Here is a 19,149-nt window from a genome sequence, read left to right as displayed (position 1 = left end):
ATTCTGCCGTTAAAAAGTCAATCAATTGCGGTTTTGCTTTCTAGCGTGAAATCCACGCCATTATACTTGTCATGGGATCCACGTTCCCCACCTCGTCGCCAGTCACGTGCCTTCAATTATGAGGCTCCGACTGGATCTTTGGCCCATTATTAGTCCATTAAAGCCCAAGACTGTTTTATGACTCCAACTCCTCTTGTAATTAGTATTTTTTATTAAAAAATTGCAAAGCCTCTATTTTTTCGCGCTTTTCTTAAAGTGAGTCCTTGTACTTTGGTTATCTCAAAATAAATCTCTATATTTTTATTTATATTCATTTAAATCTTCACTTTTAACGAAAAGATAATTATTCCTAAGCTACATGCTAATTGAAAATTTATGATTATACGAATAATTACATGTAAGTTTAATAATTCGTATATTTATATTATATAAAATATTAATAATTTATATATTATATTATATTTTATATAAAAATTATGTATTATAATTTATATTAATAAATTATTATTATTATTATTATTATATTTTTTCCATGATGGTTATCACCAACAACAAAAACAAAGTGCTAGCTCTTGCTACATAGAATCAAAATACTTCGAAATTCTTCATCAAGTAGTAAAGTGAAATTTGATCAATTTATTTCCTGTATCACCTGATAATGTCAATTATTTCCCATATCGCCAATTTATTTGGAAAAAAAAAATAACAAAAATAAATATAATTTTTTATGTGTAATTGCCTAGACAAAATAAAAAAAATATTATCCTATACTAAAATCATCATTCTACATTTGTAGGAGCAGTTTGGAGTTTTTTACTTCCTATACTAAGATCTCATTGACTTCTTTATTATTTTTTTAAAGAGTCATTGGCTTCTTATAAATATTAAATACTCATAAACTTAATTCATTAAAAAAATTTGTTTTTATCCTAAATTTAAAACTTTTGAATTAAGGATTAACGTAAATAATTTAACCATTTTTTAAAAATATATTTTCCAAATGCTAAAATTCCATTTCCAAAACTTGTAATTTTGTTGGTGCCCTTTAGTTGTTTAGCCAATCTGATTTAGAGACAAATGAAGTCCATGCTAAATTGAAAATTCGCATTTCTTGTGTAATTCTTTTTCCTTCCACAAATGCAGGCATGCTGTAAATAGGGAAGAAGAGGTTGATGCGTGCCATAGTCTTAGCCGAGATGTCTAAACAGGTAAACACCAAGTTCTTGTGACCTTAGCTACTGTTTTGAATTTCAAGATTTTTTGGGGGTAAATCATTACATTGAAGCATGTTGTCAGGCTGGTAGGCCTTGAATGTGCTGGAAAGTGGCTGATCGCTGACTAATCGTGGTTATTTTAAGATATGATGCTTCAGTATTTGTAGTCTTCTGTTTTATTGTTTATTTCCTTATCATGAAAATGAAAATTCCTCTGCCAAAGTTTCTTTTTTCTTTTTGTGTATGATTGACATTTCAAATTGTTATTTTTTGTGTATATATTTACGTTATTATTATTATTATTTTTTTATCTTGGCAGGACTCCAGAATTCATAACCGAGGCTCGGGGACTGTTCTTCGGGCAGGAAGCAAGCCAGAACTGAAAGTCTGATTCCAGACTTTACATTGTAGCTGCCACAACTCTAACAAATAATCTAACTGCTAATTCATTTACGACTGTCCAGATTTAAGCATTAGACAAGTTAGTGTTTCAAATAATCTTATATCCTTTCCTTTCAAATAACATCCACTGGAAAATTTATGCACCACTCTTTGCCATCATGCTGCATTGACAATAGGCTGATCAAAGTGCTAGTTGTGCAGATGATGGGAGCAGCCTTCGAACTTAGACATAACTTTCTCTTCTGCGTAAGATGATTGCACTTTGTAAGTACTATATAGATTTAAGTGCTTAATTTCTGGTTCTGATAGCCTAACAATGTTTCTTCATTTGTTCATTTGGATATCTAGTGATGAAACAATATGATAGCCTTTGGGAATCCCTCTCCACTAGCCATAAATGACGACGTGATGACCGGTGAGAGTCACTGCCCTCTCACCATGTCTCCAAATGAAAGCATAAGTCTTTGATATGTATTGCTCCTCACCATTTGATGGGTAAAAGTGAGTGGTGAGTTATGAGAGTTAGTACTTGAGCTCATAGAAAAGCTGAGATGAAAACTTGCTAATAATTAAAGCCTTTCTTAACATCATATGATCTATCTCACGTGTAATAGATGACATCGGCTCGTCATATACACGAGCTTGAATAAATTTCTAAGCTAAAGCTTGAAACACCACACAATAATTATATTCCAATTTGCTTCCCTCTTTGCATGTATCAAAAATATGTTGGATGCGTCCTGTTGTTATGAATATCCAAAGGATACACTATATATCCTCCATCATTGCACTCTCCTTGATCCCCTGCACCATCTTTAACACTTGCCACATCCCCGGCCTCTGCTCTGGTGATGTCAAGCTACAAACGCTGGCAACTTCGGTTAGCATTCCAAGCCGGTGATATTCCCCACCATCATCTTCTCGCATCGTTCTAACCCATTCAAGCATGTCATGGGGCACAAGCACAGGATGTTGGGATGGAAGTTTACCCGTCAAAAGCTCCAGCAGAAAGACACCAAAAGCATAAACATCAGACTTGGGAGTAAGTCTGCGGCAGGATTTTCGAATCTCAGGAGCTCTATAGGCTGCAGAATCAGGATCTTCAGTAGAAGAAGAGTCTGCAAGGACGGTAAGGCAGTAGTCGGTGAGACAGGCTTCGAAATCAGTACCAAGGAGCACGTTGGAGGATTTCAAGTTGCCATGGACAAGCCTCGATGCTTGGTGGATGTAAGCAAGGCCCTGGGCAACATCTTCTGCTATCTTTAAACATGATGTCCAATGAAGAGGCTTTGCCCTTGTTGATCTTGAACCTGTTCATAATCTCGCGTCAATTATAAGCAATGAATTGATCCAAAACTTCAATGCAACATTAATTTAAACTTTGTTAAGTACTGATGCAACATACTTTGTTAAGTTCTAACTTTGTATCCCTATCCTTATTCCTTAGCATAAAAATTTAACCCACCCTTCCAATAATTAGTAACAGATTCAAATATACTATAGCTGAAATCTACAATGGTCAAATTTCATTGTCGGTTTCAGGACACTAAATGTTCTAAAAGTGAACCAATTTTTCACAGAACTTTCTCTACTTTTTTGCCATAACTTCAGCATAACTCATCCAGAATCCAATGGTTGATGGGTCCAGAATATTACCCCACCCCCCCACCCCCCCAATAATCAAACATCAAAATCAGGAACAAAGGCCCCACTTTGGTTCCCTGTTATTCATGTTAAACCCTACAGCCGCAACTCAAGTGAATGTAACTCAAATGCCATAAACTCGGCCATGGCTCTGAGTAAACCCAGAACCAAAACTCAAAAAAAATAAAATAAAATCATACCATGAACGAGGTTGAAAACGCTTCCATTGGGTTGATAATCATAGATCACAAGCCTTTCTCCTTGAGCTTGAAAATAAGCTCTAACCGGCACCAAATTGGGATGTCTCAGCCCTCCAACCGCATCCATATGCTGCTCAAACACTTCAGCGCTGGTTACCGCCGTTCTGCCAGCATCCAATCTCTTCACCGTCAAAATCAACTGCCCATCAACCACTGCCTTATACGTGGTTCCCATCGTACCCCTCCCTAATAACTCAGCCGCAGCTCTCATTAACTGCTCTAAACTGTAACCTTCAACCTCACCAGCAACAAACACTAAATTCCCACTCTTTTTCAGCATTTGAATTTCGGGTGTCATTAATTTTCTCTCAGAAAATTCTTTCAATTGGGTTTTTGAGTTTCCTAGGTTTGAGTTCGCTACCTGTGATGAAACTGCAGTTGTTGGCTTTGTTTCTTTTGAGTCTACTCTCCTTTCACCGCTTTGTTTTCTAAACACAGCTAAAGCTAACAAAACTGAAAATATTATCAAAGCAATGCTGATAGTAAACCCTAAGACCACCCCAGTTTTCTGGCGCTTCTTTTTCGGTGAAGATGGCGGTGGCAGAATTACAATTCCTCCGGTGGTGGCGCCGCCCCCACCTTGGGCCCCCGCGCTTTGCCCATGTGGACCCGATGCCGAGGGAGAACCGAAAAACGGAGCACGTGAAGTGCAGGATTTATTGATAATCTCCCCACATAAATTAGGGTTCAACGAGAACGCCGTAACATTGAACTTCGATAAAGTTGGGGTGACCGGTATTTGTCCGGTAAGATTATTACGAGAAACGTTGAAAACGAGTAGAAATGATTGGTTTAAGGGCGGTACAGTTCCATTAAACTGGTTCCACTCGAGGCGAAGGATGTTTAACCGGTCCAAGGAGGTTAAGTTAGCCGGAATCGGACCAGTTAAATCATTGTAAGAAAGATCGAGGGAAGTTATTCTACGCAGAAACAAGATCGAAGGAGGGAAAGTTCCAGAAAAATTGTTACGGTCCAAAAACAGGGATTTAAGGTTGTAAAGAGAGGAAAAGTCGGGGATGGGACCATACAGCGAGTTGTTGTGGAGATTGAGAAGACGAAGCTGGTCGAGGCGAGTGAGGGAGTTGGCGGGAAAAATGCCACGTAAACCAGAATTCTGGATGATGTAGCTGATGACACGGCCTTGAGCACATTTAACGCCCCGCCATTGGCAGTAGTCGAAGCGCTCGTTGAGGGAGTAAAGGAGTTTGTTGTCGAGGTCCGCTTTGGACTTGAAAGAGAGGATGGAAACGGCGTCGGAGGGGAAGAATAAGTTCGTTTGTGGAGGGTAAGTTATAGGGTTAGAAAAGCAGGTGAAGAAGAAGAAGAAGAAGAAGAAGAAAAAGAGAGGAAGCAAAGCTTTGGAGTTGATTTTGCGCATGGTGTTTGTTTCCGATTTGGGTTTATTTTCTCATATTTCTTCTGTCTTTTGTTTTTGAAGTTTTTGTGCCTTCTCCTGTATTTGGGCTACTGGGGAAATCAGAGAAGAGTCACGTGAAGGTGGGGAATGATCATGGAGAAATTTTTTATGTTCGTGGAATTATTGTTCTACTTCTAACCTTAGCTACCCCACTCAACAGCGCCTGTATACAACTTCATTTCATTTTTTTAAACTTTCAAATTATTCTTTTTGTGTATATTAATTAGGGTAGTTGATAATTTGGTTTTAATTTAATTAATTAATTAATTAAATTTTATTAATTAATTTATTATTAAATTAAATTAATTTTATTATTAAAAACAATTTAAAAATTTTTTTAACCAAAATAGAATAAAATTTTTATATATAACTAAAAATATATAAAATTATTAATTTTATTTTAAGTTATTAAATGCTTTAACTTAATATTTTAGCATTTGAAATATTTTTGATAGATGACTTCATTTAATTTATTTTAAATATAATACATTAAAAATTAAAATTTTAATTTAATTTAATATATTTTATTATTCAATTAATCAAATTAATTTTGATTAATTAATTTTTAAAATTAATAAATTTAATTCGATTAATTAAAATAAAATTAATTAATTTAATTTTAAATAATTTAATTTAAAATTAACCTAATCAATCAAACCAATACTCCTAATATTAACATATCAAAACAATAATGAAATAAAGAAAAGAGAGTAGTGCCAACAGTCACAGTGGTGATGGGGAGTAGGGACCCATTTATATACATATATTTTTTTATTAATATTTGATATTTTATTAATAGTAGTATTTTAAAATGTAAAAAAGTTTTTTTGTATATTCAAAAGTAAAAAATCGAATGAAAAAAATATATATTTAAACAATTATAAAAACATTCGATACTATATGGACTCTATGTACTAAAATTCCATTTATGTAAGCTTAATTTTAATGTATAATAAATATATGATCTAGAAAATAAATCAACAAAAAATAAAAGAGTAGTCAACTGTGTATTTTACTTCAAATGATATTATTGTGATGAGATTCTTGAAGATGCGTATTTTAAAATATTTAAACATATAATTTAAAAACAAAAATCAGCGAAATTAATTAGAGGATTACCATCAGTCACGCGTCCGTTTGAGTTGCGTAGGCATATTCTGATTGCCTGAAAAGTCGGTGTGATGACCCGACCAAAGACAAATATTTGGGTCTTTTGATTGAGTCTGGATGAAGTCAAACGTTAATCAAACATATCAGCTTTCGGATTGGTTAGCCTTAGCCCGTGATGTCCAACGGTCCGCAACAATTAGGGTAAATGATACATCTTAGTAAATTATTTGATTTTAATTTAAATAAAATTTAAATTTATTTTAATTATGATCTATTCAAATTTAAATTTAAGTAGTTTAATTTATTAAATGAGTTAAATTTAAATATTAAAATAATTAATTTAAATAATTTATAAGTCTAATTAAATTTTTATAATTTAAAATTTTTTATTATTGTAATTAAAAATTTATTATTTTGTATATATATTAAATCAAATTCGAATAAAAATTATCGAATTTGAAATTGAGTATAAAAATTAAAAATTTTTATTTGATAAATAAATTTAATCAAATAAATTTAAATAATTTAATTTTTATTTCGAATCAAAATCAAATTTAAAAATTAAAATTTAATTAAATTTGAATTAAATTTCAAATAATAAATTTTAACTCAAGCTTAATTTCAAATTTCACACTTTGTCAGTCCAATTCAATGAGAGAGCCAACTAAGCTGAGATTCATGATGCGGACAAAGTGGATGAATTATTATTATTTGTTTTTATTGAATAATTTTACATCATTTTCGACTATCAATTTACCCCTTGCAAATGCAATAATGAGGCATTATTTATTTTTAAGCTTTACGCAAAATTTAAGTCCAAGTTCTATGCTTCTATTATTTTTGGTACTCGTTACTTGGATTGACATCATTATAAATAGAACCCTAGCTATAAACTTTGATTTATAATCTATAATAAATGTTTACATGAAATTTAAAAAATAAAAATATTTTATCATTTTTCTTTTTTCTTTTTATAAAAATAAAATAAAAAATAAACTATATATGTATATACATGAGCATGCGTTCTTAATAATGTAATTGATTGTGTTGTAAAAATGAAAAAAAAAATAATATATATATATATATATATATCCCTTTGGATATAATATTGGTAGCATTTTTAAATGCTTTCACCTCGTATTTTAAGTAAAACTATGTGTCTATAAAAAAAAGTACTACATGTGACTATGTCTTTGAATTTCAGCTAATTAATTCATTTAACATCTTTAATTATTTAAACTATTGTTAATTGAATGATGTATATATAAGACAACTATGTTTAGAAAAAAAAATAAAAAACTAGTTAAAGGAGCATAGAAAATATCAAACACAAGGAAAATGCAATTAAAAGTCTTTTTATTCAATTAAATGTCAATGTATGAATTCATATGTAGGCCTTTTCCTTGTAAAATTAAATGGTACTTGTGTTCTTTTTTTTTTTTTAGGTGAAATTATCCATTTTGTTTGTAATTAGTACTTACAACTTACCAAATTATTATTATTATTATGTCAATATGACATCATGAGATCTTTCTTATTTCAGTTCTTGTTGATCAAATTCTCTATCATAGCTTGTTTTTATGGTGCAAGAAAAATGAATTATTTTTAATTGAAGAAATTTCACAAAGTTAAGAAACCCTAGTCTTTTTTTTCCTTCCCCAAAAGTTTAATACAAACTTAACCTTTGTTTGGTAGTGGCATAAATTCCATAGTTAAGCTGTTTGGCACATGGAAGTGTTGTTGGAAGAAAGGATTAATTGCTTTAATTTAAAGAATTTAGTTCATATTTGATACATAAAATAATTGATAGTATATAAGATAAGATGATAATTATTTTATATTATGTTTGGTTTATATCTAAAGAATAGGATAAGATTACAAGGAGAATTAATCATCTTCTTAGTATAGAATTATTCGATCATCTTAAAGTGAACATGATTATTTTTAATCAATAATATTGAATTTACATATCTTATTACACCTTTAAAAATTAAAATAATAATTTAAATTATATAAATTTTAAGAAAAAATAATTTTAATTAATAAATAAATTATCTTATCTTAATTTTTATACACATCAAACATAATATAAAATGATATTATTTAATCTAATCATATTTATAATATTATTTTATTTTATTTTATTATAATCTTATTTATCAAACACATCCTTCATTTTTGCATTTGATTAATACACAAAAGAGCACGGCCCATGACACGTGCATGTAAAAACATTGCAGTTTAAGTTATACTATTTGTAACTAAAAAATTGTATTTAAGAGGTCATACGCCCTTTGAAAGAGCATGCAAATTGGAAAGTGATAACTGGTAAGTTACTTTTGAATTTTTTTTTAATTTTTTAAAAATTAATGTTTCTAAGTTTTTACCACCAAATCACTTAAATGTATTATTTGAAATGTTAATCAAATAAAGAGGCAAAAATACTTTCAAATGGCTTTATATATATATATTTATATATATATATATTAGTAAGATAAAATTCAAAAATAAGTTATTCGATCTCGAAATCAAAATAAAATGTGTCATATTTGATAATTTAAAATAAATTATTATAAATTATATATTTAAAATGATTTTAACATCAATCACCTGTAGGATTTAGATATAAAATCCTTACATTTAAAAAAACAATCGAATATTAACTAATTGAATCAATTACTTTCAAAACGGTTTTACATACCAATTAGGAACCGGCTTCTTAAAAGGGTGAAGGCTTGCTTGGAACCCGCTTCTTAAAGGGCGAAGGCTTGCTTTGCAGGTCTAAAAAATTATGTCTTTAATCACACTTGATGATGGCATGGTGCCCACAAATGGAAAGTAAATTTAAAAAAAAAACATGTCAAACTCCCCAAAAGAGTAAAATATAAACAAACTTGAGTAAAGTATTGACAGGAAACCTTTCTGAATTATAAAAATAAATGATTGAAAACATTTAAAACTCATGCTTCTGCAACCTCGATTTTGTCTCCACCAACTGTTAAAAAAGTTGGGTGAATCACAAATTCATAGTGGGTCTTTTTTTTTTTGAAAAATCACTAGTTATATATTTCATTAATGTTCATCATTCATAGGATATCTTACCTTTTTGAAAATCCCATCCCATCTTCCCCATCTTTATAAGCAAATCCACTTGAAACATGTGCCTGTTAAGCGCTTTAATTTCCCCTGGCTTGTTTTCTCTTTTAACCTTTCACCCCTTGCTCCATTTCAACGAGGGAAGATCGATGCTGTCATGCCAGTGTTGGTTTTGCATGGGAATTCAGTGGAGGTAATTGGGCCATACCACAAATGCCTTTACAGTCTCCTCATTCCCCAACTTAACATTTCTCGTGTTTTAGCTAAAAGCACAAGGGATTTGTCTTTGTTGTCGTTAGAATCTGTTCATTATATTTCTTGAAAACGATCGTCAAGCAAGCTTTATGTTAGTGTTACCACAGCTCACACTACTGATTTGTTTAGAGCTTGATCTTTTGTCTTTGCAATCCAAAAGAAAAAAAAAAAGTTGATAAACGTCAATGTAAATGGCTGACATTACCTGTCTCATTTTTGGGGCACTGTAAGGATTGAGCACCTGGTTTGTTTATTTGTTAACCCGCATTCTAGCCTCTTAACTAGTTTGAAACGTTCGATTGCCAATCAATGACGTTAGTCCTCCGAGGGAAGCTGTTCTAGCAGTTGAGCCAGTGATTTTAGTGTTGACAAATAAACATAGCATATTTCGAATAGACCTCTGCAAATGAAATATTACATGTACAAGCTGATTGATGAATAAGAAATGGGAAGAAACGTGGTCGTTTTGGTGGGTGGGGTGGTTTGGTTTGGTTTGGTTTCTAGCTTGTCTGCAGCTTGGGTTGGTGGGGTGTGGAGTGTAATTTTGAAAACAAGATTAAATTAAGAGCAAAGGTTTTTGGACGTTTGGTGAGAGAGACTTCTTACTTTATAAGTAAATTTGATAATTTATATATTTATGTTATTTAAAATATTAATAATTTATATATTTATATTGTATTTTAAATAAAAATTATTTATCATAATTTATATTAATACAAAAATATAAAATATATATTTTAAAATTTATCAAACCCATATGTTAAAATTTTTAATCGTATTATTTTTATACATTATTTTTGTGTTGTATTAATATATTATATTTTATATTACCAGGCCAAACACAAGTGTTGTTTTATGACTGAAATCCTATCTACTCCAAAATCAAACTCCCATTATCCCTTGAACTTTTCTGCAAATCCAAATTTCCTATTGGACTTAATTACTTGGCATCTTAACATTGACTCTATTGCCTTAACAGATCAGCTGGATTTATCATAAAAGATTTGGGCTAGATTTTGTTCATATAACTATAAATCGGACATCTGTTAATGTAAAGGAATATAAAAATCCAGCATCATTTTTTGTGTTGAAGGAAGAAGCAGTAAAAAAAATCCACTTAATTTTGTTCATAAATATGCAAATTTGAAGTAACACCAAGGCCATGTTTCTGCCAACGGGAATCTGCAGCAGGTGAATTGTCACATTCAATGGTAACTAATTATTTAAGAAATCGTATACATTTAAAAAGGTTACGTGAGAAATAAACCTGTAATTGATGAAGGAAAAGCGACTTTTGGCTTGTAATTAGTTATTGGGTCCCCGCAACCTTCCCCCAACCAGCTCCTCCCCTGCTCCAACTACCCTGTTTTTCTCTGCTTTCAGACCACATCAAATTTTGAATCAGCCTTTTTCACCTTTCTTCAACAAAAATAATCAGATTTACCCAAGAAGATCTGCATTAACCAACTAAAAAAAGGGGAAAAAAATACTTCAATTCTTTTTCATTTTATTTAATTTGGTTTTTAGATTATTATTAGGTTGTCTGTAATGTCATTTCATGTTGGCTAATCTTCTATTTGCTTCAACCTTTCTTTAAATCAAACCCCATTTTTCTCTGATTCTCTCAGGAGTCAAAAAGAGAGGAGGTGAAAAGGGTTTTTTTTTCAAGGAAAAAAAAGGAAAAGAAATGAAGAACAGCAATACCAAGCTAATCCTCCTCCATCCCTATATCCAAAAACAAGGAAGCTCTAACAGGTTATGGCTCCTTGCCTTAATTTCCTTCTTTACCATTGCTTTCCTTCTCACTCTTATATACACCAGAGAGTCAATTACCGGTAAAACGACAGCCACAAGGACAACCATGAGAGGCCCTAGCTCTTCTGTCTCTAGTTTTGGTGGTGCGCCATTGCCAACCACTGTCATCAACACCCTTCTCCATTATGCTTCGAAATCCAATGACAGTTTTCACATGACACACTCCGAGCTCAAGTCAATCTCTGATGTCCTACGGAAGTGTTCCTCGCCTTGCAATTTCCTTGTTTTTGGCTTAACACAAGAAACCCTTCTCTGGGAGGCATTGAACCACAATGGCCGCACGGTCTTCATCGATGAAAACCGGTATTACGCTGCTTATTTCGAAGAGTTACATCCCGAAATCGATGCCTTTGACGTCCAATACACGACCAAGATAAGTGAAACGAGAGAGCTTATATCATCTGCCAAGGAACAGATTCGAAATGAATGTAGGCCAGTCCAAAACCTGTTGTTCTCAGATTGCAAGCTTGGAATCAATGATTTGCCAAACCATGTTTACGAAGTCGATTGGGATGTGATATTGATTGATGGGCCAAGAGGGGATGGACCTGAAGGCCCTGGAAGGATGCAGCCAATCTTCACATCCGGAGTGCTAGCAAGAAGCAAGAAAGGGGGAAACGCCAAGACTCACATATTTGTTCATGATTACTACAGAGATGTGGAGCAGATGTCTGGGGATGAGTTTTTGTGCAGGGAAAACTTGGTGGAACACAATGAGATGCTTGCCCATTTCGTGGTGGAAAGAATGGAAGAGAACAGCTTCCAGTACTGTCGCAACAAGAACAATACATCAACAGAAGCTTCATCTTCCTAGCTATTCGCAGCAAAGCTTCATCTTCCTAGTTATTACATATCGAGTTCATGCAGATGATTAAATACAGTCCCAAGGGGTCAAAAATGGTATAAAGAGAGGTGAATATGGGTTATTTATCATCATTTGAAATTTGTCTAGATCGACCTTTTTCTTGGGGGTGGGATGTATGTAAAAAATAATATTTTTTTGCAATGGAATTGTAAGTTCATTGAATCAAAAGTTCCAGGACTTCAAATTGTCATCATTTTAAAATTCTTCTCCTTCTGTTCATTTTTTGGTTAATGTCAGAGCAAATGAGCACTAACAATCAAATTTTGAACAACCATAAATAAGTTTTATCGGTTAATGAAGCGAAGGACTTTCATTTTAAGGTTTCCACATTGCTTGGATTTCAAGAGTTCTAACTAAAAAGAAAGTGAAGTAGGCCCTGGTGATCACCCATATCAAATGATGGCAAGTACAAGAAAGAGGACTCAAATGAAGAAACACCAATGCGTTGAAGCTAGCCAATGGAATTGATAGCCAGATTGACTATGGGAAGAAGATACAGAAAAATGACAATTGCAATTTGAAAGAGTATACTGGAAAAAAAGGGAAAATCTACTTATATTGTTTTCACTAGAAGATTTTGTTCAGGTCATTCACTCTTATAAATGACTGTCTAATGTCAAATGCTACTACTATTACTGTTTCTATATATAATTTGAAAGAGTTTCAATCTTCTAAATAATATTACATGGATAAAATTGAAAAATCTCAAAAGTATTTTAAAATTAGAGCATATTATACATATAAAAGTTTTGAAAATACTCATATATAACAGTTTCTATATATTTAAAGTTACATTCCTTGAACCTAGAGTTTAACCAACCACCTTAAAAAATGAATCCAAAGGTTTGTGATTCAAATTCCAACACTTAACAATTTTTTACCGAATTCCTAGAGTTTTAAATCCTGCCGCATTATTTTTTGACAACAGTTAAATCTAAATAAGTTATGCAGGTGAGAAACCAATCCGGTTGTTTGTAACATTGGTGATATGTTGAAGGTACATTAACACCATGCTAAAAGTGAGTTCAATGTCTATATTTCTTCTATGTTGTGTCTATTTTATCATACTAACAAGTTTGGTGAAACTGCAGATATTGTCCAATGGTTTATATGAGTCATCTCTACATCAAGTTATCAATACTTCTCCGACATATGGCGTCTGTGTCGCCAAATTAGTGTCCAATGGTTTAAATGAATTCAAAAGAAATAAAATTTACCCCAAATTAGTGTCCAGATAATCACAATAAGGTTCGTCTCCTTGCAGCTTCAAGTAAAACATCAGGATCATTAGTATAAAATAGGACAAATAATGGACGGTCCTCCTGCAATCAATCAATTCAAAATAGTTCAGAAAAAAAAAAGGAAGAAAAATCAGCCCAGAAATCTTCTTTCAACAGATGAATGAAAAAATTACCTTGCAAGTGGTAAATTCTTGGTTACGGTACTTTTCATTCTCTGTAAAAATACGTGAATGTAACATGGGCGTATAGACAGCCTTGGCTCCGTACTTTCTATATAGCATTCGAAACGGCAGCTCCGAGTTGTCAACCATCAGGGGCAATTATTAACTTCGCCGGCCAAGCTTGGTCCAATGAGTCCATGCTTCCCCGGAGAACCTATCGACAGCAGCGTTTCATCTAGTGCAGAGGAAGACTGTTCCTCTTGGTCCTGTTGTTGATTGAAGCAAAGTAGGTCGTCCTCATTGCTGGCGTCGTTTAGGAGCGGACCCGAGTGGATGTTTCGGGTTTGGGTTTGTGTCAGGGCCATGAGTGATATGGGGTTAGGGAAGAGAGAGAAAAGTAGGGGCTTGGGTCTGTTCATTGGTCAGCGATGGAGGTGGAGAAGGAATCCATCGCCACCAATGCCTAGGATTGTTCGGAGAAGAGCTGAAGGCTAAAAGGCTTAAAGCTGAAAGATTGTGCTATTGGGTTTTACTGTTTTGGGGTTTAAGGTGGGGTTTTTTGGAGTTGAAACCTGCCCAATCTATAATTTCTTCGGGTCCCTATTTTGAATTGATCAGAGGCTTGAGTCTAAACTTTCTGGATCTTTAATTGGAAAATGAGAGATCAGGTAAAATAGCATGATTTTGTTAAATTAAACTTGATAATGAGAAACCAACATGTAAACATGAAGATTTGAAAAAAAAAACCAACAAAATCTGTGTCTTGTAGCTTATGTTTCGTGTCATTTCAACAACGGACGCACAGGATCAATCCCCGTTGGAATCCCATTGTGTTCACAAATTATCTTCAAACATTGTTTTCAAACTAAGCTTAGAGCAAGTGTGCAACCACTTTCCTTAAAAGAAAAATTAGAAGGAAGCAAAAGACAAGCTTGAATGAATTGACAAAGGAAGGTGGGTCGAGACTCATTGATAGGCTTTGAATGAAAAGAAGACATTCCATCGAAACTTTACACTTCATTTACAACTAGGATTTGACCAAAGAAAAAGCTTTGCTGATTTGATGATTTCTTTGTAGCTAAGCTTTTCACTGTTGAGCTACAGAAAAAGGACAAAAAAAAAATTATACAATTTTAAAAAATGTTAGCATTGGTGAAGGTAATATTTTAATAAAAAAATTTGTAATTAATGAAGGGTTTTTGTTACTTAGTTTAATGCGAGTATTTTTTAAAATTATCTTATGAAATAAAATTTTTCAATACATTAAAATTTATTAAATTAAGTTTTATTAACAAGTGCATTAAAATGGATCTTTGCCTATTAATGTTTCAATTAAATAATTAAAAAATTTATCGCATAATCATATCATTTTATTATTATTTCTTTAAATGTTTAAAGATTTAATGATAAAACTACCTTACTATATGCTAAAGTTTTTTTCCCATTTACTATAAATGATTGGGTTCAACTTTAAAAAGTTGAGAGAGTCAAACAATTCCACTTTGACATGGTAGTAAATTATCCTGTTTTTCAATTTTATTTTAGTAGGGAGGGAGAGTTTGAAATATTGTTGTAAATTTTTAAATACAATGATAAAATTGATAATAATGAATAGAAATGACAACGGATCAGATTTTTTCGTTTCGAATCTAACTCAAAATTAATAAAATATTTTTTTGAAATATAAAATATTATTTTTTAATATAAATATAAAATTAAATAAATATATAAATATCAATAAATATAAAATTAAATAAATAATTAAAAATAATATATATAATCAAGTTGGGTTTTAGGATCCAATCTCAACTTTTTATTATCTGATTCAAAATTTGATTTAAAAAAAAAAATTAGACCCAAAAAAATCAAATTAGGTCAAATCAAAAATCCATAAAAAACGGATTAAATTACCAATCCAAATAATGGATAATGGAGGAGGTTGACGTTGAAGAAAGGCAAAGCAAGCAAATAAACAAAATTGTAAAAAAAAAAAAAAAGTAAGGTCCCTCCTAAAGGCAAGAAACTTATCAATTCTCCACCCACTCATTTTGATTTCCCCCAATTTCCTTTTGTCATTATAGGGACATTCACAATCTCTTCAAGACTAACCATCCTTGTCTCTAAATGCAGCCAACCTTTTTTCTCACAATCCAAACAAACCCATTAAAAATAAATGAGTTCGTTTTTTATACTTTAACGTTGATTTTTTTTAATTTCTTAAATAAATTAAAAGATTCACAGCATATTTTATTTTTTAATTATTATTATTTTTAATATATCTAAAGGATATGTATTATCTTGCTAACTTCGTATGTTAAGTATAAAAACTCTAAGATAATATTTGATGTATAAAATGATAGATATGATAGAATGATAATCATTTTATATTCTATTTAACTTATATCTAAAAAAAAGATAGAATTATAAGAAAAATTATCATTCTTTTGCTATAGGATAATTTAATCATCAACAAATTGAGATGGTTATTTTTAATTCATAGGATTGAACTTATATATATCTTATTATACTTTTAAAAACTATATCAATAATTTAAATTATATAAACTTTTAGAAAATATAATTTTAACTAATAAATAAATTATTCTATTTTAATCTTTACTCATATCAAATATAAAATATAATTACATTATGTAATCTAATTCTATTTATAATATCACTTATCTTGTCCTATTATATTTTTATATATAAAATATGACCTAAAGGGATAAAATAATTTTTCAAAATACAATGAGCATTTAAAATTTTTTCTAAATTTGAAATTTATTAAAATTGAAACTTTAAAAGTCAGTGATTTAAAAATATTTTAAATTAGTGTATAAAATAGTATATGCACCTAATAAATCAAAATCATCAATAATATTATTAATTATTATATAAATAAAATTTATTATTAAAAATAAAATATTAATTTACCTTTAAAATACCGTTTAAAAGTGCTCTAGAATACTAATTAACAAAAACCTAAAATTTATACCCAACACTTTTAATTTCTTTTACTTAAAACTACTCAAATTTAAACTTTAATCATTAAAATTAAATATTCAATATTCTATCCCCTATTAATAGTCAGCCGTTCCTAACATGAATTATTGCCCTCATCTTTCCAATTGTTTGACCGAGTCCTTTTCTTTTACTTTCTTTTTTGCCTTTATTACTGTTTAAATCGAGAAAATTTGCTTCACAGACGTAAGAAAAAGAAAATTAAAGTAAAGAATAGGAATATCTAGAAACGAGAACCAAAAGAAAAGATCAAAGCAAACAAAAGATGGCATGGAAATTGGAATGAGATTGAACAGCATTTTCTTTCTTTTATAATTCTAAAATCTAAAATACCAAATCCACCATTCCCTTTCTTTCTTCTAATGGTTGAAGAAACGGGAAGGATGAACGAACCCACTAATAATATCCTTCGAGATTAGCTCGAGCAGATTGATAATAGTGCTACTTTTTTGCTGCAAACTGTTCATCCTACACATAGTCACATGTTGAGAAGTGGGGATGAAACTGAATCAGGGATTTTGTTGAATTAGTGGAATGTTCTTCGTTTAGGAAGGTTCCAGGATGTGCTTGGTGGTTTCTGCAACAGAGGGAGAATGGTTATGCTCGCCTGCATAGGTAACTATTAGCATTGATGGATCATCTAAAGCTTTTTCCACATGTTTGCGAGCTGGACATCCTCTCAAGCTGCTGCACTTATAGTAACCCCTGTTCAATCATAATTCAACGCCAGTCAAAAATAAAAACAAGTTAGAAAGAAAACTATAGTTGACAACTAGTGCACATTCAAAGTTAATCTATGCACCCAAAAATACCTTGGATGTGGAGAACCCTTGATTGGTTTTTGACCGTACTTCCTCCATGAGTAGTCATCTGGTGGAATATCAGACATCTTCAGGCTTATTGCTGGAACCCTTACAACCCTTTTCAATCTCAGCTTTCTGTCAAAGGGAAAATTTTGAAACAACAAATATAATTAAGAAATTAAATTGATATTTTGTAAAAGGAAGATAAATACATAAATGGATGTGTACCTTTTCTTCGAGCAATGGCAGCGACCGGAAGTGCCACTACACTTGCCAGAACCCAAGTTCTCAGAGTTACACTTTCTCTTTAAAGAAGAAGAAGACAAAGGAGGCTTCCCAGCCGAGGAAACCAGAGAACGATTAGTAATTTGAAACGCAGATGATGAAGATGGCTGCTTGCTATCAGTATCCCCTGTCAAGGATGACATAAACGAATTCCCAGCAGAATAACATGAAAAATTAATGGTTGTTGATGAATCTTTCCTCTCTAAACCCCCATTTGTCATCGTCAAAAAATCATGATGATGAGGATGACACGTAACCGCTGGTGGAAACTGCTGGATCGGCGTTGCGTAATGAACCTTAGTTTCATGCTCTTGATTCGCTTGGTTTTGGTTACCTGGAGGAGAAATAGTTGTGTTTGTACCAGTAGGGGGTACTGTTACAGGAGCTCTTCGGAAACGAGCATGTCCAGTTCTGGTTCGACCCAGAAGAGAGATAGCTTTCTTGAACTTCGAAACAGCAACGTCTGCTTCAGCTTTGCAGTCCATTTCTAAATCCAGGAACGATCTTGTTGAGATTGGAGAAGACTGATATTTTTCTTGATTACTATTATCATTTAGTTGCCGTTGAGTCTGAGAAAATAATTTGACGAGTTTTTCAACGCTTTCAATCCCAGAAGCTGCTTTTTGGACTGCGTTTTCTTCCATTTTGACTGTGAAGCTGTTTCTGTTCCTGTGACTCATCATAAGCTCCACGGCCATGTCTGCAACAAAACCACTCAAAAGGGAGAAAAAAAAAAAAAAGCAGGAAAAGAAAACTAGAGAAGGGTCTTTGATAAAGGGACCCTGGAATTTGGTCAAAATGATGCCATCGGCTATGGAACCCTATTGATCAATTGGATGACTGACATGTTATCTTAACATTGGCCTTTTATTGTAGCTACGAATAAGATCCAACCACGTCAAAAAATTGTTTAGTAAGTAGGCTATAGTAAGCATAGCTTATTTATTGAAAAAATAATACATTTTTTACCGATAATTCATGAATAAATTTAATTTTTATTTGTTTGTATTTATAAATAAATTATAAATATAATAAAATTTATATTTATATTTAAGTTTTTTACACTCTCAAAAAATTGTATTTTTCACAACCTTTTTCTCAAATTTCTTCTTTTTAATAATCTAGATTTTGGCTAATAATTTAGATATAGAAGATATTAACTTAATGCTCATTTGGATTCAATCATAATTTTAATACGATGTAATTAAATTTAAATATTAATTTTAATAAAATTAAATTAACATAAATTTTTTATTAAAATTATTTTAATCACAATTATAATAATAATAATAATTATTTTTAATCTCATTATATTCAATTTCATCGTCCGAATAGAATCTCAATGTTTTGATCTGATTAGTGGGGTCCATACAGGTTAAATTGGTCTAAGGGAGGTTGGGACACGGGTGAAGATCGAGGCAAATCTTTGTCCTAAACCGTCTCTGATCCATAATAACTATAATATATGGTTTTACTAAAATAATATATAGATAATTTATTATAGCAGATTAACAAGAAAGTTGTTGCCAGCATGATACAAATTTCATATCTCTCAAAAAAA

At 31.7% G+C, this 19,149-nt stretch overlaps 1 protein-coding gene, 1 long non-coding RNA gene and 2 pseudogenes across 6 annotated transcripts; 1 reads left to right on the top strand and 3 right to left on the bottom strand.

Moving 5' to 3' along the window:
* Positions 1-2,153: 2,153 nt before the first annotated feature.
* Positions 2,154-5,119, bottom strand: LOC111299967 (putative inactive receptor kinase At5g67200; annotated as a pseudogene). The gene is made up of 2 exons (XR_016330016.1): positions 3,461-5,119; positions 2,154-2,926 (listed from the first exon to the last, which is right to left on the bottom strand). The product of XR_016330016.1 is annotated as a putative inactive receptor kinase At5g67200 (transcript).
* A 3,645-nt stretch (positions 5,120-8,764) lies between these two features.
* LOC149513870 (uncharacterized) lies at positions 8,765-14,563 on the bottom strand. Of its 3 annotated transcripts, none has more exons than XR_016330019.1 (3): positions 13,493-14,358; positions 13,296-13,400; positions 8,765-10,865 (listed from the first exon to the last, which is right to left on the bottom strand). It is a non-coding gene; the product is annotated as an uncharacterized LOC149513870 (long non-coding RNA). The 3 variants fall into 3 exon arrangements; XR_016330020.1 differs by having other exon boundaries at positions 8,765-10,771; XR_016330018.1 differs by lacking the exon at positions 8,765-10,865 and having other exon boundaries at positions 13,081-13,400; positions 13,493-14,563.
* LOC149513871 (protein IRX15-LIKE pseudogene) lies at positions 10,859-12,271 on the top strand (annotated as a pseudogene). The gene has a single exon (XR_016330017.1). The product of XR_016330017.1 is annotated as a protein IRX15-LIKE pseudogene (transcript).
* A 2,220-nt stretch (positions 14,564-16,783) lies between the features above and the next one.
* Positions 16,784-18,378, bottom strand: LOC111300738 (putative WRKY transcription factor 15). Its single transcript, XM_022896357.2, has 3 exons — positions 17,532-18,378; positions 17,313-17,438; positions 16,784-17,205 (listed from the first exon to the last, which is right to left on the bottom strand). Exons 1-3 carry the CDS (start codon positions 18,284-18,286, stop codon positions 17,046-17,048), a joined length of 1,041 nt encoding a protein of 346 aa, XP_022752092.1. The 5' UTR covers positions 18,287-18,378; the 3' UTR covers positions 16,784-17,045.
* Positions 18,379-19,149: the final 771 nt, after the last annotated feature.

Source organism: Durio zibethinus, chromosome 18 (assembly GCF_047325235.1).
Source record: "Durio zibethinus cultivar Kanyao isolate XHJ-2024 chromosome 18, ASM4732523v1, whole genome shotgun sequence".
NCBI lineage: Eukaryota > Viridiplantae > Streptophyta > Magnoliopsida > Malvales > Malvaceae > Durio > Durio zibethinus.
Note: the sequence above shows the minus strand (reverse complement) of the source record. Positions and strands in the feature narration are given on the sequence as shown.